The sequence below is a fragment of the Hippopotamus amphibius genome, chromosome 7 (assembly GCF_030028045.1).
Source record: "Hippopotamus amphibius kiboko isolate mHipAmp2 chromosome 7, mHipAmp2.hap2, whole genome shotgun sequence".
Taxonomy (NCBI): domain Eukaryota; kingdom Metazoa; phylum Chordata; class Mammalia; order Artiodactyla; family Hippopotamidae; genus Hippopotamus; species Hippopotamus amphibius.
The window spans coordinates 9,222,621-9,248,903 of record NC_080192.1 but is presented as its reverse complement, the minus strand read 5'-3'; the positions used below and the strand labels follow the sequence as shown (position 1 = coordinate 9,248,903).

Genomic DNA, 26,283 nt, shown 5'->3' with positions numbered 1-26,283 from the left:
AAGCGCTAACTGGGAGCCCTCCTGTGTGCATCAGTGACTGTGTACCTGCCCTCAGCAGAGCGCCAGGGTCTGCCCTGCCACACCCACCAGGTCCTGTCTCCTTCCCATTTCCACAGTGGGCGCTGCCACCCAGGCTGTGCAAACAACTTCTACAGCAGACTCAGCTACCTTGCCCCGTGACAAACATTCTGCACAAAGCTCACTCTCCTCAGGTTGGCCTTACAGTCCAGGGCAGACCAGGCCGGCTGGCTCTCACCTCCAGCTTCTGCTCCAGGCACAGGGCTGCCAGGTGGTAGGGAAAGAGGGACCTAAGTGTAGTAGGTAAGGAGCTGGGGGGACAGCATGCCCCAGGGAGCATGAGGGCCCGAGGATGCAGCCAGGACTGGGAAGGTAAAGTCAGAGGCACATGGATGTCATTGGAAAATAACTTTATTGAGATTCTACCAGCTGTATAACCTGTTCTGACATTAGGCCCCTTCTTCCTTTGCAATTCGGTCCTTTTTAAGTGGTCCCTGTGAAGAGAAAGGCAGCAGGCAAGGTTAGAGGCAGAAGGCAGTCATAACCCCCAGCCCCAGTGGGATCAGATTCTGGGTTGGTCTCCCCAGCCCCGGGCACACACAGGCACAGGCGGCCCCTCCTGCCTCGGCCCCCACCCCAGCCCGAGGGCAGCGAGGTGGGTGCTCACCATGAATGCTTTCTTCTCCTCCACAGTCTGGAAGCGGCCATGGCCAAATTTGGAGGTGGTGTCAATGAACTTGAGGTCAATCTTCTCCAGGGCCCGCCGTTTGGTCTGCACCAGCAAGGACTGTGGGCCAAGAGGGGAAAGTCAGAGAGCCAAGCCTTTCTCTGCACCATCTTGGTTCCCCCTAGACCCTCATCTTAGAGGGCAGAGGTCAACTCCATCTAGATCAGTCCTGAGATCAGAACCCCGCCCAACCCAACCACCACCATCTAGCCACTACCAAGAGGCTTCCTTCTGCCGCCAGGAAGATGAGGATGAGCTGTTTACAGAAGCAAACAGCTGGGCCAGGCCAGACAGGGAATTTCCTCCTCCCAGGACTTCAAAAGTCAAGAGTAGCAATCCCGCCTCCCCCCTTTTCCTCCCAACTCCCCTCCCTAACAGAGCTCAGCCCCCCTCCCCAAGCCTCACCTTGCGCAGGGTGAGCACCCGCTTCTTGGTTCCCACCACGCAGCCTTTGAGCATGACAAAGTCGTTGGTCACTTCACCGTAGTGGACAAAGCCACCCTGGGAAGGAGCAAGGCCATCAGGTCAGCACAGATCAAGCACGGGGCTGGAGACAGGTCTGACAACACACACAAGCCCCCTTTCCAGATCCTGGTGGTCCCACCACCTGACCAGAGGTGTTTTCAGCCAGTCCCCAAATGGGGGACAACTGGATGCTGTGCAGGGGGCCAGTTAACTGACTGTAAAAACAGTCACATCCCCACAGGAGAGGGCCTGGAACCAGAAATCCCCAATCAGGCCAGGCCAGACCAGACATGCGAGGCTGTGCAAGGACAGCTCCCATCACTCACCAGAGGGTTGATGCTCTTGTCAGACAGATCGTAATCAGTAGAGGCATTGTTCTTGATCAGCTTGCCATCCTTGATGAGGTAGCCCTGGCCAATCTTGTAGATCTGGAGGAGGAAATGAGCATGAACACCAGAGAACAAGAAAACCGGGTGGGGAGTCAGCTCAGAGGCCTCTGGAACTGGCTGCCAGCAAGGGCGGCCATTAGGGACAAATGACCCCCCAGCTTGCAGGTGGGCTATCCTGCAGTCCTCTGGGAAAGCAGCTATGACCCTGGCTCTTGTCATGAGGAATCCCAGGCTCAGAGCAAAGAAAAGCTGGCTGGGCCTGAACTAAAGACAATGCTAACCAATGACAATGGATGAGCGCTCTCCAAACACCACTGGACCAGAGGGGATAGACAAGGCTCATATCCTCAGCCCCGCAAGGGTCAGCTGCACCAGAACCACCTTCAAGGATGGCACTTTACAATCATGACAACCCAAGACTGACAACTGTTCCACCAGACACGAGACACGAAGTCCCTATGATGCTCCACCACCAATGGACCAAGAGTGACAGGGACTGGAACCCCAACTCCCAATACTGGGAGCACCCTGCCCCTCCCAGGGTTGAAGTCTCCACAGGACCCCCTGAGCACCTCACCTTCTTGTTGATCTCAGTGCGATGATGGTAGCCTTTCTGCCCAGCCCGAGCCACAGAGAAGGCCACCCGGGCAGGATGCCACGCCCCTATACAGGCAACCTTGCGCAACCCTCGGTGGGTCTTACGGGGCAGCTTCTTGGTGTGCCAACGGCTGGTGACCCCTGGAATAGACCCATGCTGTTACTGGGGTGCCTGGCACCCAAACCACGGGCCCTTTCCTGCTATAAATGCACAACTTGAGTTTTGTAGTACTTTGTCCACAGAACAAGCAACACCTGATTGCCACGTCCTCTTTTCTTATACCTCCACACAAGCTGAATACCGGCCTAGGTGAAAACCTTGAGTTACAAATCAGCAGACAGGTGTTGGAGCACCAGCCCTGTACTAGGATGTGATCCTCTGCACTTGAACATTCAGGAAGCCCCCCAGTGCGTTTTGCAGTGTGTTCAAAGGGTATGTCACCCCCAGTCCCACGTGCTACCCCAGCCACCTGACTTCAGCGCTGTTCTCAGAAGGAAGGCAGCAAGGAATACTTCCGCAGTCTGACTCGGGCGCTGTGCCCAGCGCTCATTCCAGGGCCTCATCACTGAACAGCTGGGCCCAACACCCCTCCTCCCAGGTTAACCACAGCAACGTGGGCCCCTGCAAAGCTCACCTTTGTAGCCCTTGCCCTTGGTCACCCCGATGACATCAATCATCTCATCCTGCCCAAACACTTGGTTCACAGGCACCTGCTGCTCTAGCCTCTCTCGGGCCCAGTCCAGTTTTTCGGCCACAGTGCCTCCGTTCACCTGGATCTCCATGAGGTGGGCCTTCTTCTGGCGTAGAGGAAGCAGGCGCATCTACAAGGGAACAGACGCTTCAAGGTGAGAGGACCCCAAGCTTGGCACAATAGACAACAGTTTTTTGGGGGGAAAAAACCAAAATGGCTTTCCTGTGTTGTGACTCCCCACTGGGTTCTATTCACCTTTCAATTCTGGTGCCTGAATCAAGTCAGGATGAACTGATCCTTGACAGACACCCTGGACCCACGTTAGAAAGGCTGATTTAACCAGATCCTGGGCCCAAGCAGCCCAATATTCCTGATCCCTGTCCTTTTGGCCAGTTCCTCTGGGGTCCTGCCCTGGCTTACCCTGGCCACCTGCCTTGCTTTACTGACTATTGATAAGGCGTTTATTCGGGGATGAGGACAGCACTGCCAGAGTACGAGCTGTGATGAAGGACTGACTCTAAACTAAGACTTTTTCCAAAGCTGCCTGGCACTATCCTACTGACCTGTCTTCAGTAATGGACACACACTGTGGTAATGTGCTCACCACTAACCACACAGGACTACTCATCACTGAGGAATCACACGTATATACCCAGGACAACTGCCCAGACAGACAGCAAAGGCGGCACCCATTCTTACCCAGACAACCAAGAGCTAATTCAGCTCACCCATCAGGTCTGAAGTGCAAATAGCCAGCACCTCAACACTATTTTCAGTTAGGCGCTAGACAATGTTAGCTATGACTCACCAGTTCCCTCAACCAGTTTTCCTAAAATGGGGTATAGTTTTCCCTAATTAAGAACCATCAGGAACACAGTGCCCTCTGCTGGCAACAAAAAAACCAACCCTATGTGTGGAGGCACTAGATGCCTTCTCAAGCCAACTGTCCTTAATCTGGCCTCAGGAACCCAGGCCTCAAGGCAGGACACTGGCTGGACTGTGTTGCTTTTAACAACCCCTTCCTCCAACAGGAAAGAAGTTTAAGAACCTGGAAGTCATACCATCCCTAAAATCCTGAGGCTACACACAAAACCACTTTGAGCCCCCCCGGCCCACGACAAAAAGCAGTGGGCCCTCACCTGGGTGTGGGCAATGACACGGATGACCTGGCAGTACTTCTTCATGCTGCTGAAGTCCCTCTCCAGCTGCTTCTTGCCGTCTACGTCCTGCCACTTCTTGCAGTACTTGGTGAAGGCCTTCTTCTTAGATTTATGCCTTCAGGAGCAGAGCAGAGTTGGGGAGGGGACCAGGTGCCAGCCTTCATCACCCCTCCAAGGGGTGAGCGGAAGGCACACGGGCACCATGCGGGGCTGGGGCTCATTGCCGGCTTCTAAGCAGCCTCTTCCACCGGCAAGCGGAGCCCGGATGGAGCTCATCGGGCAGAGCCGAGCGGAGCTGAGCAGAGGTCCACAAGATTAATAACGCAAGTCACAAACATTCAGATACACTAGTTCTTGCTCCAGAGTAGCCATTAACCAGACCACACACCCGAGGGCGTCTGGGGGCACTACTGCTCCCTCTCAGCTTCTAAGTAGCTGCTCGATACTTGCCAGGAAGCAAGGGAATACTAAACTGACTCATGGCAGCACCCACTCAGGAGAACCCTGAAGGAATGTCTCAAGGTGCTGCTCCTAGCTCAGGAAGCTGTCTCCCCAGGAATGTTCTGCTGCTCTGCATCTAACCCCCACACCAGAGCAGCTCCTCCCACCTCTGGCTGTGGAGCTGTGGCCCTGAGTGCACACTGCCCCTCCTTCCCAGCCTAACCCAGGGCGAGCGCGGCCTCGGCCCTTACCAGTTCTTATAGAAGCGCCGTTTGCATTCATCACTGATATGCTCAGCAAAGATGGTCTTAAAGGTCCGGAGGCCTCGAGGTGTTTCCACGTAGCCCACAATGCCCACAATCACCATGGGCGGTGTTTCCACGATGGTCACAGCCTCCACAACTTCCTTCTTGTTCACCTCTGCAAAGAAAGCAGGTGGTCAGACCTGAGTGGGCTGGCTCAAGTCCCTGACAAGAGGGGTGCCTTTTAGAAAAATGTCACCTGCTCTTCCAGGCCAGCAAGGCAAGCTGCTTCAGATGACAGGGAGGTTTGTGGGGAAGTCTGCATCACAGCCCAAGCTCCCAGACTGTCCTCACTGCCGACTGCTCAGTCTGTGCCCACTGACATTTCACCTCAACACTTATCTGGACGTACTCAGCCAAGTAAGCCTGGCTTCAGTTCTGGTTTATCATAACCATATCCAGAGACAAACTCCTTATTACCCAGATAATACAAGAGTACTTAGTGGGATAGTAATACGCGAGCCTAGAGTAGACAATTTTAACTGTCCCTACTCTGGTTCAATAACCAGTGCTGTATGTACTACTAAGAGACTTCACTTTGAACCTCACAACCCAGGAACATGGGTAGTATTCAAGCGTTCAGGTGAGGCTCACAGATCAGTACCGCCACTAAAACCTGACTGGAGTTTCTCCTTGACCCACGGTGGTTGCCATCTCCCATGTTAGCCTACTTCCGGCTGCTGCAGCTCTTTACAAATTTCCTCATCACGCTCCCTGACTCCATCCCAACCCTCTGCCTAAAGCAAGCAATGCCAGCCACTTGAACCCTGGAAGCACCGATCAATCCTAAAATATCTTTCCATCCTGACATCTAGATGTTCTACTGATCTTGCCAAAGCTCACTCTCTTCTGATAGCTTGGCCCCATTTAGTCATTCCCACCAACTCCTACCCCATCAGCTGGGAAGGTGCAGCGTGTACTTACTGGACCCTGGCCTGTCGACCTCCCTCACAATGTGGGTCATGCCAGCCTTGTAGCCGAGGAAGGCCGTGAGGTGCACGGGCTTGGAAGAGTCATCCTTGGGGAAGCTCTTCACCTTCCCGCGGTGCCGGCTGCTGCGCTTCCGAGGCAGGAAGCCCAGGGACCCATGCCTGGGAGCGGAGAACTTCCTGTGAGACTGGGAGAAGATGATCCACGTTACCACCCTGTAAGGTGCTCTCCTGTCTCTCCATCCCCAGAGGCCTAGGTTCTAACAAGAGTCCCAGCAACGCTGAATCCACACCAGCAACCCAGGTAATGGGCTTACATGCTGGATGAAGTTTACTTTCTTCGGGATCACACGTCCAAAAACCATAATTCAGCCAAGTGAGTTGAATCTCAAACCCTCTCAAGAACATGAACCATTCACCTTTCCCTCTAAAGAGGACAAAGGCATACCAGGTACTGGCATGAAAGGTTGGTTTAACAAGCAGCCTTCTGGGCAAATCAGCAAGATTCTGACAATAGGAACTTCTGCTCAAACGACTGGGTGGTGGAGAATGTTCCTAAAGGCTCCCCGTGCTCCCAACGGGGGCTCATCTGGCAAGTGGAGGCCACTAGAACTCAACAGAGCCAAATCAGAACATGACAATCAGCACATAGTCTCTGTCCGCCCGTCAATAAGTTCATCACTTCTGGTTTCTGAGAACTCTAGAGGCCCGAGAAGTTGTACCAACCGTCCCAGACGTTTCAGAATAACGCTTCAACAACCCTTGTCCAAGCCTCCCCTCCCGCTCCGGCCAGGATTTCTGCACCGCCCACTTTCACAACACTGCCAAACACTCCCACCCAAGGTCCTCCCGGCCAAAATGCTCATGACTCGGGTCTCGAATGCTGAGGTCGAGATCCGAGAATAGTTCGTGTCTTTAAGGTTGTCGGGCCCGGGCCCGGGCCCAGCCCCCGGCCCCGAACCCAGCCCCCGTGGCAAGGCCTCTCGCCAGCCAACCGGCAGGCCCAAAGCCAACCTCAAGCCTCGGATATTTTCAACAAATAGGCCTGAGTGCGGATTCTGCTGAGTGCTCTGTGCTCCTAAAGCAGAACCCCGGCGCCCGGCGAGCCGAGATGGCGGGGATGTACCGCGGATTCAGCCATGCCGCCGAGGCAGACAAGCAGAAGGCCGCCAATGACAATACATACCATCCCACGCTCGGATGCTTGCCGGTAGAGGTCGGTCAACGCGCTGTGCGCGATATATAAACCCCATTTCGGCTCCGCCCCTTCCGGCGTGCGAGCGCGCGCCCGCGGCGGATGTTGGGGCGGGGGGCGGGCGCTGGGCGCCATTTGCACGCACCCTTGTCCCCGCCTTGCGTTCGTTCCGACCGGGACGCCAGTTTTGCAGGCGGGATTTAGAGGCTCTACGGCGAGCGACTGGGTTCAAACTTAGTGAAAAGCCCTGGTGTCTCTGGCGGTGAATTGAATTACAACAACCCTGCGGCATTGGACAGCAGCCAAATTTGATGACACGCGCTGTTACGGTGAAGGAAAATAGCTACGTTTGTTCTTTTCATATGAAATGCAATCACCTCTGGAATTGAGTAACCTTGTTGGGCCTTCAGTTCCAAGGCGCTTTTACACGTGGTATCCCTTTTCCATCCCACAGAGCGTTGTTGAATTTTGCAGGCACGTTGAAGTGCTCCCACCAGCTCAAAGTTGGAGAGAAAAGACTGAAACCCTGGTTTCCTGGCTTCCAACACAGAGCCGCTTCCCGATAGCAGCTTGCCTTTAATGCGTCCTGATTTCAGGCCCTCCTCCCTCAAGCTCCATCTCGGCCATTCCTCCCAGTATCTGGCTACGGGGGCCCGCGCTTGGTTCTGAAGGTCTCAGGCGGTGGAACCACCTCACGGTGTAGGGTCATGGGTCCAGCTGCCTGGCCTCACGGAGCCTGGCCCTCCCTGCTTCCCAGACCTTCTGCATGAATGGTCCACGCTGCTCTCTGCCTGGGCTCTGGGTCACCTAGGAGGCTCTTCGCTGCTCTCCCTGCTGCCAGGCTTGCTCCTCCAAATCTAAGAATCCAGTCTTTTCTTGTTACTTCCCGTGCCCCTCCCCACCCCCACTCCTGGTTGTTTCCTCTGGATTAAGCTTTAATTCCTGAGCCTGCCAGCCAAGAGTCTGCCTTAACTAGCTAGCTACTCCAGCCTCTTCTGGCATAGCATATTTTCATATCTAATACCTTCCACTGTTGCAGGAAGCGGGACCCCTTGCAGGGCCTGAGAGTGGGCTCTTGTCTAGCACTCAGAAATAAATTGTCCGAGGAGACCGACGTGCCGACAATGCAAGAGACTTTACTGGGAAGGGGTGCCCGGTCGGAGAACAGGACGGTAAGGGAACCCAGGAAGACTGTTCTGCCAGGTGGCTCGCAGTCTTGGGTTTTATGGTGATGGGATTGGCTTCTGGGTTGTCTCTGGCCATTCATTCTGACTCAGGGTCCTTTCTCGGGGTGCATACCACCGTTCAGCCAAGATGGATTCCAGCAAGGAGGATTCTGGGAGGTTGGTAGGACGTGTGGACTGGTGTCCCTTCTTTCCTTTTGACCTTTCCCGTATTATTCCGGTTGGTAGTGGCTTGTTAGCTCCGTGTTCCTTACCAGGATCCCCTGTAGTAAAATAGCTCATGCGAATTGTTACTGCCTTTGCCTGGCCAGGGCGGGCTGTTTCAGTCAGTGTTTCCCCTAACACCACCTCCATCCCACACTGTTCTGTTCTTTGATTCTGGGCCTGACCATTGCTCACACCGTTGTTAGAAAACATTCTCTCATTTAACCCTCACGCCATCCCCCAGTGGCAGTGCTGATAGTCCTCAGCCCCTTATTGGAGATCTCTGGGACCAGACATTTCCAGATTCAGCATTTTTCGTGTTTTAGATGATATTGTGCAATATGGTGCACATACTGTATATTATGTAATCCTCCCTAAGCTCTTTAATGAAACATGAATATTCTGCTAAGAAACATGAATATTCACATGGAGTGGGATAAATATAAATAGCCTCACAGTTCAAAGCTAACTTAGCTGCCTAAAAAATTCAGGTTAGTTTGATTTTTGCCACCAAATGACTGAAGAAGCTTTCTCATAATGGCATTTACAGCAACATGGATGGACCTGGAGATTATCATACTGAGTGAAGTAAAGTCAGAAAGAGAAAGACCAATACCATGTGATATCACTTATGTGGAATCTAAAATATGATACAAGTGAACTTATTTACAAAACAGAAACAGATTCATGGACATAGAAAACAAACTTATGGCTGCCAAAGAGGAAAGGGGTGGGGGAGGGATAAATTAGGAGTTTGGAATTAGCAGATACAAACTACTATATATAAAATAAACAAGGTTGTATTGTATAGCACAGGGAACTATATTCAATATACTGTAATAAACCATAATGCAAAAGAGTACGAAAAAGAATATATAACTGAATCACTTTGCTGTATACACCAGAGACTAACACAACATTGTAAATCAACTATACTTCAATTTAAAAAAAAAAAGATTTTTCGTTTCAGAATTGCAGACAGGAATTATGGCCCATATTGTCCCCTTTTACAGAGAAAATGAAGTTCAGGCCAAGAGGAAATAATTTGGTAAAAGTCATGCAATTAATAAAGGACAGAGCTCAAGTCTGACTGACTCTAAGTTGGGTTTTCTTGACATCAGACTCAGGGTTCAGTAGCCCCTTCACTGGAAAAGGAGCTCTGGGGTCCTGAGTCACTCATTCACTCAATAAAAAATTCTTCCAGAAGGCCTGCTCTGTGCCAGGTACTGCACCAGCCTGCAGGAATACAAAGGGGGACAAGACAGCTACCATCACAGACCAAAGAAGACTTAAAATTGTGATGAGTGTTGAAAAAGATTTAACAATGTTACCAAAGGTCCTGGAGAAACCATTCCTGGAAAAGAATTCCCTCTCTCCAGTCAGAGTATCAACAGACCTGCATGGTCCTGCCAGTTGTACACATAGCTCACTGGGATATTGCCTTGGGCCTCAGTTTCCCCATCTGTCAAATGAGGGATTCGTTCATTGACTCAGCAAATGTGTACTGACCTACTCTGCCTAAGAGCGACATTAAAGGGCCAAATAAAGGTGGGAATAAGGTAGAAGGGCTTTCACTATTCCGCGCCAGCCATCCGGTGGATGACCTGGAAAAGGACCCTGAGCGTAGACTTGAGCCGAATCAGGAGACATTTAGGATGCACAGGGTCTGGAGACTATTTGTATGAGTCATTGTGGGTGGGGACAGGGAGAGGAAGCAGAGATGGCAGGAGTTAAGATATCTGTTTTGGAATATTGGGTAGATACTTTTAGAAAGGATAGATTATGTATGTACGTTTGGATTCATTTATGGGGTTAACTGTATCTTTTCCTCTTCCGAGAACATCTCTAAGACTACACAGCAAGGTGTATGTACATCACCAAGAGAAAAGTAAGGACGTGAGCGAAGGCAAATAAGATGAAACCAGAGAAGGACTGAAAGCTCAGCCTCTCTGTGCACCAATGCCAAATCAAATCTCGGAGACAGTTTTGAGTGAAGCAGGAAAGAATAGCTTTATTGCTTTGCCAGGCAAAGGGGGACCCAGAGGGTTGCTGCCCTCGAAAACTATGTGTCCCAACCAGGGGAGGGGGGGTACGGGGTGGAGGGGGATGGTCTTAGCTGGGCCTGCAGCATCCCTGGTCCCTTTAATCTTGTGTCAGGTGGTGTCTTAGTTGCTCCTCCCTTGATTAGCAACTGTTCGAATCTGTCCTTTGGAACTCAAGGAAGGTCAGGGAGGCTGGAGTCTTACCTACAAGAAATGGGAGACAAAAAGGCCTCCGTGCCCGGGAGCCCCACAGGGCCCTGCTCAGTTTCAGGATCACACCCAAAACACACATTATAGAACTCTGTTTGTGCCAGAGTAAATCCTCCCATTTGATTTCAAGCCTCTCCAGCCAAATAAGAAAGATAAATATGATTAGTAACATGATTCACAATATCCGCATGATAAAAACAAGCCAGTGGCCAAAGGAATCCACTGTGCCTGAAATAAGATTTGAAAGAAATGTCTCTGGGGACATGGGGTTCTCCTAAAGAGAACCAAAATGGGATGCAGCTAATGACACCCTGAACATCACCCCACAGCGAACACACAGTGGTTGAGCACATTCGATGCAGACCAATGAAATGAAATCACGGTGCCTCTGTGTGAGCTGTTTACAAGAGGCCAAAACAAGGGGGTTGGGTTACCCAATCCCGGCTTGCTGGTTTAATCCAAAAATGAGATCCAGAGTCTGGAAAGAAGTGGATTGACTTTGTTTACAAATGGTCCTCCATCAATACTGTTCTTCAAAATGGAACTTCTAGTAAGGAATGGAAAGGGGTCCAAGGTTTTGCTAAAATCCCTGAAGGGCAGGTGTTCTCTGCTGCCAGGTAAAACCCAAAGTGTGGACTAACCTCGGCGCTGGAGATTAGGGGGACCTGAGGAGCAGAATGGGGAAGCATGGGAGAAATCCCTGGAGGTCCAGTGGTTAGGACTCAGTGCTCTCACTGCGGGGACCCCGGGTTCAATCCCTGGCCAGGGAACTAAGATCGTGCAAGCCGTGTGGTAGGACCAAAAGAAAAAAAAAAGAGAATGGGGAAGCACGAGGGCAAGAGAGGAGCTGCGTGATGCAGTTTTGTCATGAGGGCATTTCAATGTCCATCTCTCTTACCGGATGGGAATCTTTGTGGCAGCAGAGACTGCAGGTCCTTGCCCAGAGAAGGCTCTGGCTCACATTTGGCAGCTGTGGGCATGAACACAGTGGGCCCCACCTAGAACATCACAGTTTCCAAGGCTGCCTCCCTTGCCCATTGAAGCAATAATGCTCCCTCTTTGACAGGAGCTCACATCCTGATCTTTTGTGTTGTCATTGATTGTTGCAAAAGCACTTGGCTTAGATGACAGGTCATTTGGGCCAGAGGTCAGTTAATATGAGCTTGTGGCATGAGTGCAGCCCCATGCCCTTGGAGCGGGAGGCTGGGCCCAGAGCCTCTGCGTCATGAAGGCCCCCCTCCCTGCTCCTCCACCACCAGCTGCCCAGGTGATGCCCCACAGAATGGGAGTCGGCTGGCCAGAGGCACCTGTCAGCTTCTGCTCCTGCTCCTGTGCCGGCTGGGCCTGGTGAAATTCTATGGAGCCCTGCTGGGGCTGCAGGCGGCCGTGGCTTCCCACGGCCTTTCTGTCTACGTGCTGGGCCTCTGCGTCCTGTGGGGCAGGAGTCTGCAGGTGCCTGGGAGGCTCATCCTGGCCCAGAAGCTGTGCGTGGAGGTGCTGCTGCCCGTCCAACAGGCCTTGTGGCAGCTGCTGACCGTCATGCGGGGCTGGGGCCTTCAGCTGCTCACCACCCTGATGCACAGAGCCTGCCACTGCGTCCCATGGCTCCGGCGGCAGCACTTGCGGTGGGAGGCCCACCTAGCCCTGCTCTCCACAGCCCAGTGGGCCTATTACAGCCTGATCGACTTCCACCATGAGAACAGCAAGGCCTTGGAGCTGCTGCTGCGGGCTGTGCTACAGCAGGTGGCTGTGTCCCTGCTGCTCCACTGCCTGGACAGGCTGTGGGTGATCATGGGACGGGTGGCCCGGGTGCTGCGGTGCAGAGGCCTGCAGTCCCTGGGGTGGGCCAGGCTGTGCGGGGCACCTTCCAAAGACCTGGATGTGGTCACCACCATCCTTCCAGCAACCACTATCCCATTTAGCCAGCGCTTCCCTGGACCTGACCCGGCCACTCTGAGCAGACTCCCACCAGCCTCCATCAGCCTGTGCTTAGCGGTTGGGGACAAGGATGCCAGCGAAGGAGAAGGGGCCTGCGGTCTGAGGGTCAGCAAGGTGCCCATTAGCACCGAGTTCCAAAGCAATCGGACAAGCAAGATGGCCTTCAGGTCTTCCTCCAAGCAGGCCCTCGCACAGCAAGTCAAGGCGACCTGTAATTCTCATCGTCCTTCTGTATATCTATGCCGCGTGTCTCTTCGTGCAGATCTTAAAATAAATGACCAAGTGTGAGCCAGCCCCCTGTGTGTCCATGGCTTGCTTTGTCAAGGAGAGATTGATTGACGTCCCAAACCTTTTGGGGCAAGCGTGGGCAGTACCCCATACGCAAGCCACATGGCATAGCAGGGCCTGAGCTGGTCTCAGCTCTGTCACTTCGGTGTGTCCTTGGGGAATTTCCTTCACGCTTCTGGGCCTCAGTTTCCTTTTCTGTAAAATGTGGATAATAAGGCTCCAGGGAGAGGAGATATATAAAAATGAGCCATTTGTAAGTCATAGAGTGCTCTTCCCCCCTAGTTATCCTAACAGAGCGTACAAGGCCTCCTTGGAGAACACTCAGGTTCTATTAAAGGACATAAAAAGAAGACCTGAATGAAGAGGGACATAGTCAATTCATAGGTGGACTGACCAATGTCTCTAAAAAGTCAATTGTCTCCAAATTAATCTACAAAGTCATTAGGATTCCAACCAAAATCCCAAGGGATTTGAGGGCAAGAGAGAGGACTCATAAACTGATTGTAAGATGTATATGGAAAATCAAGGTCCTTAAAATTTTAAGGCATTTTAAAAAAATGGAGCCAAGGTAGGAGACTTGCTCTACCAAATATTAAGACAGTACGAAATCACAGTAGTAAAAGCAACATGGCAGATGAGTGGAATAGAATGCAGAGCCCGGGCATAAGCTGGCTACAGATGGAAACCTGGTACATGGAAAAGGTGACGTCACAAACCAGTGGGGAGAGCAGGGACTATTTAGCAGATAGAGTTGGAGAAATTGGTTCACCACATGAAAAAACAAATGTCTCCTAGTCCGTTGGATGGTGGTTCCCCCAAAGGTATGTCCATCTAGAACCTATGAATGTGGCCTTATTTGGGAAAAGGATCTTTGCAAAGGACACCTTGAACTAAGGATTTTGAGAGTAGATCATCCCGGATTAGGATGGGGCCTAAACCCAATGACAGGTGTCTTTGGAGGAGGAACACAGAAGGAGGGAGATAGATGAGCCAAGGAATGCCAAGGGTTGCCAATAGCCACCAGGAGCAAGGAGAGAGGCATGGAAGAGTTTCTTCCTCAGCGCCTCCAGGAGAAACCAACCCTGCTGACACCTGATTTCAGATGTCTGTCTCCAGAACTGTGGCAGCTGTTTCTGTTGTTTTAAGCCACCAAGTTTTTGGTTATTTGTTACCGCAGCCACAGGAAACCAATACAGATCCTTACCTTGCCAATATAGAGCTATACCTAAGATCCAAAAATATTTGCAGCGGTATACCAATGCAGAGGTTATTTTCATGTGCTCAAGGCATTTATTATTCTTTGGGAAATAATATTAGCTGTCATTTATTGAGGGCAGAACAATCTTTTATTTCATTGGATCATCCAATCAACCCTTTGAGGAAAGCACCCTTTTATCATCTCCATTTTATAGTTAAGGAAACTCTCTCAAAAGAATTAAGTAAGGAATTCCCTGGCGGTCCAGTGGTTATGATTTGGTGCTTTCACAGCTGTGGGCACAGGTTCGATCCCTGGTTGGGGAACTAAAATCCTACAAGCCAGACAAAAATAAAGAATTGAGTAACTCCCATAGATCACACAGCAGAGCTCACACCACGCACAAGACTTTGCCTCCCTGCTCAGGGTTTCTCTGGCACCCCCTTCATGCCTGCACTGGCACACAGATGTTACGAAGTTGGGCTCTGCTGAGTTCCCTGCTGTGTTCCCAGGCCTAGAGCATTTATCCTATGAGTGAAATCAGATGCAGTGTCCCCTTGTAGACTTTGTGCCAGCCCCATTTGTTTGTGATTCAGCAGATACTCAACCCTCAACCCGCTAAGTCCAGGCCACAGTCACCTTCCCCCTGGATTGCTGAACCAATTTCCAGGGGCATCCTCTTGGTCCCCCTCCTGCACCTTCAATCCGTTCTCCACCCAGCAGCTGGGTGGATCTTACACTGAGAATCAGACCGTCATTCCATCTATTAAGACCTTCCAGTGGCTTCCCATATGAGGCCTCTGTGGACTGCCAGCTTGGTCCCAGCACATCCCTTGTTCCCCGGGTCGCCCCTCACACTGACTCTCTCCCATTCCACATGCAGCCCTCCCCACAGCAAAGCCTTTGGACCTGCTTCTCTTCCTGCCTGGAACATGGGCTGACTTCTATTCTTGTTAAAGCGTAAATCGTAGAAGATGATAAAATCACGACACTTGTACAGATATAAAATGAACATATGTCAAAGGTTTTTATTTAGCTCACTAATTAACGAGGGACCCAGGCAGATGCCGCAAATGATTCAAAGGAGAACACAGAACCATTGTTGAAATGAATTTACAAATGGACATAAAACTGGCTTTTGCCACTGGGGGGGTGGGGGAGTGTCCTTCCACTGGACAGGATTTATTTACATGTGTACAGATAAGGATTATTTGTATTGCTATTCTTTTTCTACAAGGAACAGAGCTGCAAAATAGTTAAAAGGCAAAGAAGAACCGTTAAAATACAAAGAACTAGATAATCTCTGAGGCTCCAGCTTGTCATGAAAAGGATAGCCAGTGATCTCTTTTGCCTATTCCAAGAATCTTTAAATGTTCCTATACTCTTCACATCAGACCTTCTACGTTATCTCTTCAGGAGCCTTCCCCAGTCACCTGATCTTGTAAACCAGTCTCGCTCCCCTCCTCAGACCTTATCCCGCATTGTGGATTTTAACTTGTCAGCGTCTTCAGAGAGGAGGCCGTTTTCTGTTTTGTCCAGCACCAGGCTCATAAGTGGGCTGCATAAATATCTGTGGATAAATGCATAGGTGAGCCTGTTTGTTCTGGGGAGACTCAAGCTTGGACCTCCTGGGTCTCTTTAACAAAAATGCATTTCTTGGGAATTCCCTGGTGGTCCAGTGGTTAGGACTTGGCACTTTCATGTTTTCACTGCTGTGGCCTGGGTTTCATCCCTGGTTGTGGAACTAAGATCCCGCCAGCCTCACGGCACAGCCAAAATAAATAATTTTTTTAGAAAATGGATTTCTCTTCCCTGGGGGAATATGAAGATGAGGAGTCCCTTCTCCCAGAATATCCACAAGTGCAGTTGTGTGTCCTGGCCTTCAGGTCTCTAAAACCTTCCTTTTTTGCTAACCCCCAAATACCGTGCCCATCAACTCCAGCATTTTAGCAGTTTGACCGGCTGACCTAATAGCCAACTGAGCCATTGTTTCCTCAGGTGTAAAATGGGAACAATCACCTCTCCATCAAGGGGTCATTCATTCATTCACTGAATACGCTAGGAGTGCCTGTTGTCAGATTCTGTTATGCTCATTGTATATAATTTATTATATAATTATAATATTCACTATTTCAATCATTCTTCAAAATCCACTGAGACAGTGTTTTTCAAACTTTAATATGCAAACAAATCACCAGGCAGCTTGTTAGCATGTGGCTTCCAATTCAGGAGGATTAGGGTGCCAAGGCTACTAGTCTGTGGAACACATTGGAAACAGCAAGGCCCTAAGTGCATCTTATTAATTATCCCCATTTTACAGCCCAGGTCCCTGAGACTCAGAGTGGTTGAGGGTCCCACAGCTGTCACAGGTGGAGAGGGGTATCAGAGACAGTGTAAAGCAAAGATTCTTCAGCATTGGCTGTACATTAGAATCGCCCAGGGAGGTTTTTTTTTACAAATTCTGATTCCCAGGCTGAATCACAGTGCAACAAAGTGTAGCTTCTGAGGGTGAGATCCAGGCATCAGACATTTCGAAAAGTTCTCCAGGCGATTCCAAATGTAGCTAAAATTGAGAACTACTGGGCTAGAGAATTCAGTAGGAGGATGGAGTTGTAGGTTTCAATGTTATTCATTCAGCCAAACTTTTCTAGATTCCAAATGTGTGCCAGGTTCTGCCCTGCTGTTGGGGATTTGGAGACGAATCCATTTGGTGTTCATTCTAGATACCTAAAGATAGGTGGGGGAGGGCTGTAGGAGGGAAAGGATGGAGGAGGAGGAGGGAGAGAGGGAAGAGGAGAGGGGTCTTTCAGAAGGAGGCACCTCTCCCCTGAGGCGAGAGTGTTTCTGTGTCCTGCCCAAGAGGCTCCTGGGCTGAGTAACTTGCGCTGGGGTAGGTTTCCCAGGGACCTAAGGTGACCCTGATGTGGTTCTTGGGTGCAGAATCCCCTGAAAAATAAAAAAAATACACATCAGTCAGAGGTGGTGAAATAAATCACAGCTCACCTTACCTGACATTAAAACATTTCACAAGGTCATTCATTCACCACATACCTTTGTGCACCTGCTGTGTGCCGGGCACTGGTTTAGGCATTTGGAATAAATCAGTGAATAAAACAACCTTCCCTGCATGCTGGGTGCTAACAATCCAGCCTTAATGATAAAAACAGCATGGAGCCTGGACACTGGAAAAAGGTATGGAAAAAGTATGTAAAGACAGAGCACGGAAACAGATCCCCACGCACATCAGGACCTTATCCATGACTGATGAGCCACAAGGCCGTGGGCTCAGATGGATTGACAAGTGATACATATGGTGTGGGGAGAACTGATTCACTGTGGAGAGGAAAACCAGGGTATCTTCTGCCTATGCCGTATATGAAGGCAAATGTTAGGTAGATTGGGACTTCCCTGGTGGCGCAGTAGTTAAGAATCCACCTGCCAACGCAGGGGACACGGGTTTGATCCCTGGGCCAGGAAGATTCCACATGCTGCGAAGCAACTAAGCCCGTGCGCCACAACTACTGAGCCTGCACTCTGGAGCCCATGAGCCACAACTACTGAGCCCTTGTGTTGCAACTACTGATACTGAAGTCCATGCACCTAGAACCGGTGCTCTGCAACAAGAGAAGCCACCGCAATGAGAAGCTCTCGCACTGCAACAAAGGGTAGCCCCCGCTGGCCGCAACTAGAGAAAGCCTGCACGCAGCAATGAAGACCCAATGCAGCCAATAAATAAATTAGTTAATTAATTAAAAGAAATATAATTTTAAAAAGTTAGGTAGATTAAAGAAATGTACAACTATAAAGATAATTTTTTAAAATGGGAGAAAATCTTTGTGACTTATGGATGCTGAAAGTCTTCTTATAGAAGACCCTGGAAACACACATCGTAAGGGGAAAATGATTGTATTTAGCTATGTCAAAATTAAGGATTGCTATTCATTGAAGGAGATTATAATTAATACTTGCAGAGTATTTCCTAGGTGCTTGGCACTGTTCTATACATTTACAAATGTTAACCCATTTAACCTCAATTCTACAAGCTCTGTCCTGTTCGTATCCTCATCTCATACATGGGAAAACGGAGCCATGGAAACGTACACTTGAAAGTGATGAGAGCAGATTCTAGCCCAAGCAGTCTGAGTCCAAGGTCCACGCTCTTAGCCAGGGGTCCACAAATGCTTTCTGTAAAGGGCCAGAGAGTAAATATTTGGGGCTTTGTGGACCATATAGTTGTGGGGATTCAAAATGCAATCCATGGACTTCCCTGGTGGTGCAGTGGTTAAGAATCCACCTGCCAGTGGTCCGGGAAGATCCCACATGCCACGGAGCAACTAAGTCTGTGTGCCACAACTACTGAGTCTGCGCTCTAGAGCCCTCAAGCCACAATTACTGAGCCCTCAAGCCACGACTACTGAAGCCCTAGAGCCCATACTCCACAGCAAGAGAAGCCACTGTAATGAGAAGCCCGCGAACCACAAGGAGTAGCCCCACTCACCACAATTAGAGAAAGCCTGCACACAGCAACGAAGACCCAACACAGCCAAAAATTAAATTAATTAATTAATTAAAAATAGAACAAACAAAAACCAACAACAAAATGCACTCCAGTGGCATTAAAATTATTTTAAGCTAAAAACATCTGAACAAACAGCAGCCACAGAAAAAAACTTTCCTAAACGTCTTCGCGGCCTTAAGCAAGACCTCCTGAAAGATACAGCCACCACAAATCCCCAACCTGGGAGGTTCATGGTCAGAAAGGAGACTAACCATCATCACCTGAGTATTGCTTAAACCAACTTTATCTGAAACTGTCACACCTTCCATTTGTCCTTCCAAAGAAGCCCTTTCTACCCCCTCCCTATCCCCTTATTAAGTGTGTATATAAACCCCTATCTCCCTATTTTTTCTTTATTTTTTTATTGAAATGTAGTTGATTTACAATGTTGTGTTAGTTTCAGGTGTACAGCAGAGTGATTCAGTTATACATATATATTCTTTTTTAGATTCTTTTCCATTATAAGTTATTACAAGACATTGAATAGAGTTCCCTGTGCTATACAGTAGGTTTTCCCTTTACTTTAATTCTGTAGTTCTTGAAGCAAATGAGAACAGTGGAATTGAAGCAGGAGGTGGCAGCAGTCCCAGTGGCCACCACCATGGAGATGGATGAGTAAGATGTGAGAATACTGGACCACATTTGGAACAAGTTGGATGCTCCTACTATAACATGGAGAAGACTTAAAATACAATGTGGAGTTGAAAAGGAAAAAACAATAAGCTTTATAGCCCAGTGCCATTAATATTATCAAAAAATGCAAACACAAATGCATCCATACTTAATTTACAAGGTGGGACCAGGTAGAAACACAAAGGCCCAGGCTGTACCTGTCAGCAAAGCTGGGTCTCCATGTTCTACCTTAGTTCTCTCAGGGAGGCTGATGCACTCCGTTTGACAACCTCTCCTTTAGAAACTGTTGTGAGGAAGAGCCTAGGACTGAGGGTCAGGGGAGAAGGAGGGAAATTAGAGGAGACAGGAGAGGGCTTTTGACCCAGTCTGGGGACCATAATGTGTTGTGAGGTGAGGAGACTGATGAACTCGGAGGTTTGCACTTGAGGTGCACAGAGAACAATAATTATTATTATTACCATGACGATTGTTGGGGAGGAAAAATATCTTTTTTCCTTCTACCCTTCTAGGTTCTTGGCTGGCACTCTATAACAGGTGACTGATTAACAAGAGAAAAACAAACAAGTTTATTAACACTTCTATGGCATATAAGCATGGGAGAAACCCATGAGTAACTTAAAGGGGTGGCTAAACCTTGGGCTTATCTTGCATCTGCAACAAAGAATCACACAATTACAGAAAAATAACAGGACAAAGGAAACGGGGTCTAAGCCTCCAAGGGGGCAAATTGTGGAGAAGTAAATGTATGGGGGGAAATGAATGGAATACAGTTTGTTTTCTGATTCCTTTGGTGCCGGCTCCGGGCTAGTAGGAGTGTAGCGTTTTCTTCAAGAAAGGAAAATTTATACCTTAGAAAAGGGGAAAGGAAAGAGAACTTTTCCTGTATTTGCTACTTCTTAATTGCCTTCAGTGCAAAAGAATTCTTAAGTCAAACAGGCATATTTAGGGGTGACATATTGCGATTTCCTTCAATGCTATTTCTGTACAGTGAAATAGTTTGCAGCCTGTTAACCAGAATTAGGTAGATCTATATATAGTGACGTGAGAAGACTTTCAAAACACATCATTAAGTTAAAAAAAAGCAATTCATGGAACAGTGCAAATGCTGTGATCCTATTTACTTAAAAACTAGGTACAAGTCCATGCACATATTGTGAGTAAATTCATAAAGAGCCGACCGGAAGATGGCTTATCAAACTGGATACTTTTGAACAGTGCCGTGGGCATAAGCGGTGGGTGTGCAAGTGGCTTTCCCAGATGGCTTTGTGTACCCAGCTGTATTCTTCACAAAAATGTACTTGTTGTTAATTACTTACACGATTTTTAAAAATAAAAATCAAAGTAAACTTCTGAGAAGAAACAAAACTAGAGTCATCTGGGCTTCTTCAAAATATAGATACCACCCCCAGCGCCTGCTGAACCTGAAGCTGGGGGAAGGGGAAACACAGCCCTGTGGTCAAAAGGACCCTGGCGGTCCAGTGGTTAAGACTCCAAGCTCCCAATGCAGGGGGCGTGGGTTCGATCCCTGGTCAGGGAACTTAAAACCATTGGGTGAAACAGCTGGAAAACAGGAAAATCATGCAAACTATCAGCTACAGATTACTTTTTAATAACCAAGGAAAAGAACACTTCAACACCGGGGAGACTGATGGTCACACTTTAAGCCAGAAGCCCATAGTGGGACAATCTGGCATCATGTCCCTCCCAACAGGGTGCCTGGCAAAGTGCCTGACATCACATGTGAATTAGTAACATCCAAATGTTTCGCATACACGTCATCATGAGGAAACAGACAAATCAGGCCTCTCTGGCCTCCACTTTCACCCAGCCCCTTCTCAAGCGCTCCCCTTCAGCCCCTCTAAATTTATTGTAATGGGGTTTGCAACGTATGTGGAGGCAAGGGTATAGGCAGGGAGGGTAAAGGGATTTCTATTGTGGCGAGATTTTCATATTCCACTTGTATCAGTCAAGGTTCTCCAGAGAAACAGAACCAACAGAACCAATAAAAATAGATGTATGATTTATCTTAAGGAATTAGTTCACGTGATTGTGGAGCCTAACAAGTCTGAAATCTGTAGGGCAGACCAAAGGACCGGAAGCTCAATATGGGCTGAATTCCTTCCTCTCTGGGAAGTCTTAAGGCCTTTACCTGATGAGATGAGGCCCACCCACATCATTGAGGGTAATCTCCTTTACTTAGTCAAATGATTGTATGTTTTTGTTTTTGTTTTTATTTTGGCCGCTAGGATCTTAGTTCCCTCACCAGGGATCCAACAGTGCCCCCTGCAGAGGAAGCACAAAGTCCCAACCACTGGACCTCCAGGGAATTCCCCAAATGATTGTTTTCTGTTCTGTTTTGTTTTGTTTTAATTAATTCATTTATTTATTGGCTGCGTTGGGTCTTCGTTGCTGCACACGCGCTTTCTCTAGTTGCGGCGAGTGGGGGCTACTCTTCATTGTGGTGCTCGGGCTCCTCATTGTGATGGCTTCTCTTGTTGCAGAGCATGGGCTCTAGGCCACGGGCTTCAGTAGTTGCAGCACACGGGTTCAATAGTTGTGGCACACGGGCTTACTTGCTCCACAGCATGTGGGATCTTCCTGGAGCAGGGATTGAACTCATGTCCCCTGCATTGGCAGGTGGATTCTTCTTAACCACTGCTCCACAAGAGAAGTCCCATCCCCAGATAATTGTTAATCACATCTACAAAATACTTTCACAGCAACCTCTAGACTAGTGTTTGACCAAACATCTGGGGACCCTAGCCATCAGTAAACCATACCAAGGCATTTAATCACTCTGATCACCCACCTCACTAATTCATTCTTCAGCTGTAACATGCTGCTCCTTTCTCCACCTGTTGTGTTCTCTGTTTCAATGGTTTTGGTTTTCTGGGCCTCGCAGCATGCAGGATCTTAGTTAGTTCCCCAACCAGGGATCAAATCCACAGCCCCTGCATTAGAAGAGCGGAGTCTTAACCACTGGACCACCAAGGAAGTCCCTTGATGTTTATATTTTTCATTTAATACTTCGAGGAAGTTCCCTGCTGGCCTAGTGGTTAGGATTCTGGGCCTTCACTGCCGTAGCCCAGGTTCAATCCCCGGTCAGGGAACTGAGATCCCACAAGCCAGGCAGCATGCATGACCAAAAAAACGCAAAAAACAAAACAAAAAACCACAAACTTCTGCTTGATTCACTTTGATTATTTCTTGTTCCTTATTTATATCACTAATATTATCCCTTATCTCTGGGTCAGGCCTATTTTACATTCTTGGTTTGTTTTTTCTAATACCCAGGCTTCAAATGGTATACGTCCTGCAGTTTACTGTGTTTATTTTCAAGGAGTTGTCCTATTCAGACATCTAGTTATTTTAGCCTCTCAGCCCCACCCTCCCCCACAGGGATTTCAACTAGTCAATCTGGTAATGTATATTGAGAAAAGAAAAAGGGCAGTTTCTAGTGTGTGTTAGTCCGAGGAAATTGAAGTAGATGGGAGGGTGAGCCTTGCGGCAGAGAGCCTCAGGCTCCACAAAACAGCTGCAAGGACCCCTTCTTGCTGACACTGCCCCCCACTTTATTATGGTTTTACCTGAAAACACCTAGGGTGCAGGGCCTTTGGGAGGGGGCCGTCTCGCAGCTGTCATCCCTGAGTGCTGCTGATTTGAAGTGGAGGGGTGGGTGAGTGACTCCTGAGGCCAGTCCACAGCTGTTTTCAACAACTCCCACAGCAGCCGGGGCTTTTGATTTGCACTGATAGTACTTCCAACCAGCACGTGGAATTAACTTGTGCGAACGGTGTGAGGTAGGAACCCAACCTCATTTTTTCCCCATGTGAGAGCCATTTCCCAGCCACTACTTCCTTACCAAATGGCCCATCCTTCTGTTTGCAGTGTCACTTCTGCTGCACAACACATTTCCATATGTTCGTTGTTCTATTTCTGGACTTTGTATTCTGTTCCATGGTTCATTTTGTCTACCATCTTATTTACTTTAGCTTATAATAAACCTTGACATCTGCTATACCTATCCAATAGGGCTTGCCCTTCTTCCTCAAATTGAGCAATTCTTGGCCCTTTGTTTCTGTATAAAAATTTAGCTCATGGATATTTGAATTGGAATTACACTGACTCTATAGATCAATTTGGGAAGAATTGAGATCTTTATAATATTGTCTTCATACCTGATTATCTTGGAATATGTCTCCATTTTTTTAGGTCTTCTTTACGGTAAATCCCCTACATACGAACAAGTTCTGTTCTGAGAGCACGTTCGTAAATCCAGTTTGTTTGTTAAGTCCAACAAAATTAGTCTAGGTACCCAACTAACACAATTGACTATATAGTATTGTACTGTAATAGGTTTATAATACTTTTCACACAAATAATACATAAGAAACAAACATAAAAAATAAACAAAACAATTTTAATCTTACAGCACAGCACCTTGAAAAGTACAGTACAACAGCTGGCATACAGGGGCACGTTCACATTTTAGAAAGTTCACAACTTTAAGGTTCGTATGTAGGGGTTACTCTATTAGGGCTTAGGTTTTAGAATTTTCTTTCTAAAGATCTTGTCCACACTGCCCCCCCCTTAAAATTATTCCTATATTTTAAAAAAATACATTGTAAATAGCTCCCTTTTAAATTTTACATTTTTTTGACTATTGGCTTTAGGAATATAAAAATACGATTGCTTTTGGTATTTTGATGTTCTAGTCAACAAATTTACTAAACTCATCATTCTAATAATTTTTTTTACGTTGGTCCGTATTTCAACTTTATTTTTTTAATTTAATTTTTTTAAGCTCTCTAGCGGAATATAATTGCTTTACACGGTCATGCCAGTTTTTGCTGTACAACAAAGTGAATCAGCTGCATTTATACATATATCCCCATATTCCCTCCCTCCCTCGACTCCTTCCCACCCTCCCCATCCCGGCCCTCTAAGTCATCACCAAGCATCGAGTTGATCTCCCTATGTTATGCAGCAGCTTCCCACTAACTATTTTACATTTGGTAGTGTATATATGTCAATGCTACTCTCTCACTTTGTCCCGGCTTCCCCTTCGCCCCCTCCCCACCCAACCGTCGCCTTGTCTTCAAGTCCTTTCTCTACATCTGCATCTTTATTCTTGCCCTGTCAGTGGGTTCATCAGTACCATTTTTTTAGATTCCATATATATGAGTTAGCATATGGTATTTGTTTTTCTCTTTCTGACTTACTTCACTCTGTATGACAGACTTTAGGTCCATCCACCTCACTACAAATAACTCGATTTCATTCCTTTCTATGGCTGAGTAATATTCCATTGTATACATGTGCCACATCTTCTTTATGCAATTCTAATAATTTGGCTATACATCCTTTAGAGTTTTCTGTGTACAGTGATTATATCTCCTGAAAATAATAAATATTTCTTTCTTTTTTTAAAAAAGATTACCTATTTTATTATTTTTGTTTATTTAAAAAATTTTTTTTAATTTCATTTTATTTTTATTTTAGGTTGTGTTGGGTCTTTCTTGCTGCACATGGGCTTTCCCTAGTCGCAGCAAGCGGGGACTACTCTTGGTTGCAGCATGTGGGCTTCTTATTGCGGTGGCTTCTCTTGTTCTGGAGCACGGGCTCTAGGTGCACGGGCTTCAGTAGTTGAGGCACAGGGGCTTGGCAGTTGTGTCTCGTGGGCTCTAGAGAGTAGGCTCAGTAGTTGTGGCACATGGGTTTAGCTCCTCCCCTACCTGTGGGATCTTCCTGGCCCAGGGATCAAACCCATGTCCCCTGCATTGGCAGGTGGAGTCTTAGCCACTGCACCACCAGGGAAGCCCTAAATATTTCTTTCTAATTTTCGTACCTTATATATATATTTTCCTTGTATTACTGTGTTAGCTATGATCTCTAGAGCAATGTTAAATACAGTTATGGCTGGTATTCTTGTTTTTCTCTAATTTTTAAAAGGAATGCTTTTAATGCTTCATCTGTTAAGTGTACTCATCCTGTAGGATTTTTGTAGATAATCTTCATTGTCAAGGAAGTTCTGTTTTTAGTTTGGTGAGAGATTTTATATTGAATGGATATTGATTGCATTGAATAGTTTTAGTGCATCTATTGAGATGATCATGTAGTTTTTACCTTTTAATCTTTTTATATGAGAAATTACATTTATTGATTTCCTAATAATGAACCAAGTTTGCATTCCTAGGATAAACCCAACTCACTCATGACCTATTATCATTTTATGCATTGCAGGATTAAGTTTGCTAGTATTTTCCCAGTGCTGTTTGCAGTGATATTCATGAGTGAGATTAGCCTGAGTTTTTCCTTTCTAGTACTATCTTTGTCTGATTTTGATGTCAAAGTATTTTAACTTCATAGAATAAAAGAAGTACACACGCTTTTTCACTCTAAAAGAATTTGTGTGAAAATGAAATCATCTTTTATGGATGATTAGTAAAATTCACTCATAAAATTATCTGGGCCTTGTATTTTATTTGTAAGTAGATTTTTAGCCACTGTTTCAGCTTCTTTAATGGTTATAGGACTACATAGATTTTTCTATGCCATATTGAATCAGTTTTGGTAAATTATATTTTTCTGTAAGTATATAGGAAATTGTCCATTCTTCTCTATTTTCAATTTTTATTAGCATAAAGTTCACAATATACTCTTGCTATATTAGTATTACTATTTTAAATCTCTGCAGATCTCACAATGATATGTTAGGGCTCCTTCTTATGGACATATTGGGGACGCCTTGGTTGGGGATGCAGTGGGAGGCTTGCTTCAGCATTCAGTGGCAAGCTAAATCTTTGTCCTGCCTTCCTGGACCCATCACTTTCTTAAGTCAGAGTCCCAGGCAAGAATCCCCCACAGTTCTATTCTTTGCTTCCTCTCCCAGTGGGGGAGTGCCACCCCTGTCGCTGACTTCAGGCAGGAGCCCGGCTCAGGTTCCGTCTCTTGTGGAAAGTTGTAATCTCTGTTATCCTACAAAAGCCAAAGCTTCGGTGGCCACTTGAATCCAGAGTCCAGGTAGCCATGGCTTCAGCCCTCTCCCCAGCTCGAATTTCTGCTCTGTGGTATTCAGCTGGTACATGAGTCAGTCTGGAGGGTTCAGGACAGTGG

At 47.6% G+C, this 26,283-nt stretch overlaps 1 protein-coding gene and 3 non-coding genes across 4 annotated transcripts; all 4 read right to left on the bottom strand.

Moving 5' to 3' along the window:
- Positions 1-411: 411 nt before the first annotated feature.
- Positions 412-6,962, bottom strand: RPL3 (ribosomal protein L3). The gene is made up of 10 exons (XM_057742625.1): positions 6,907-6,962; positions 5,716-5,908; positions 4,741-4,909; positions 4,028-4,163; positions 2,832-3,018; positions 2,177-2,337; positions 1,537-1,638; positions 1,151-1,246; positions 686-805; positions 412-512 (listed from the first exon to the last, which is right to left on the bottom strand). Exons 1-10 carry the CDS (start codon positions 6,907-6,909, stop codon positions 468-470), a joined length of 1,212 nt encoding a protein of 403 aa, XP_057598608.1. The 5' UTR covers positions 6,910-6,962; the 3' UTR covers positions 412-467.
- LOC130857935 (small nucleolar RNA U83B) lies at positions 2,678-2,771 on the bottom strand. Its single transcript, XR_009054929.1, has one exon. It is a non-coding gene; the product is annotated as a small nucleolar RNA U83B (small nucleolar RNA).
- Positions 4,164-4,218, bottom strand: LOC130857943 (small nucleolar RNA U82P). The gene has a single exon (XR_009054937.1). It is a non-coding gene; the product is annotated as a small nucleolar RNA U82P (small nucleolar RNA).
- LOC130857912 (small nucleolar RNA SNORD43) lies at positions 6,344-6,407 on the bottom strand. The gene has a single exon (XR_009054907.1). It is a non-coding gene; the product is annotated as a small nucleolar RNA SNORD43 (small nucleolar RNA).
- Positions 6,963-26,283: the final 19,321 nt, after the last annotated feature.

What these genes read in the sequence shown, in the direction of transcription:
- RPL3 (XM_057742625.1), bottom strand. An exon ending in CGGCGCTTCTATAAGAACTG is followed by an intron (nt 4,164 to 4,740) that starts GTAAGGGCCGAG and finishes CTGCTCCTGAAG; the next exon opens with GCATAAATCTAAGAAGAAGG. An exon ending in ACAAGAGCATCAACCCTCTG is followed by an intron (nt 1,247 to 1,536) that starts GTGAGTGATGGG and finishes GCTCCTTCCCAG; the next exon opens with GGTGGCTTTGTCCACTACGG.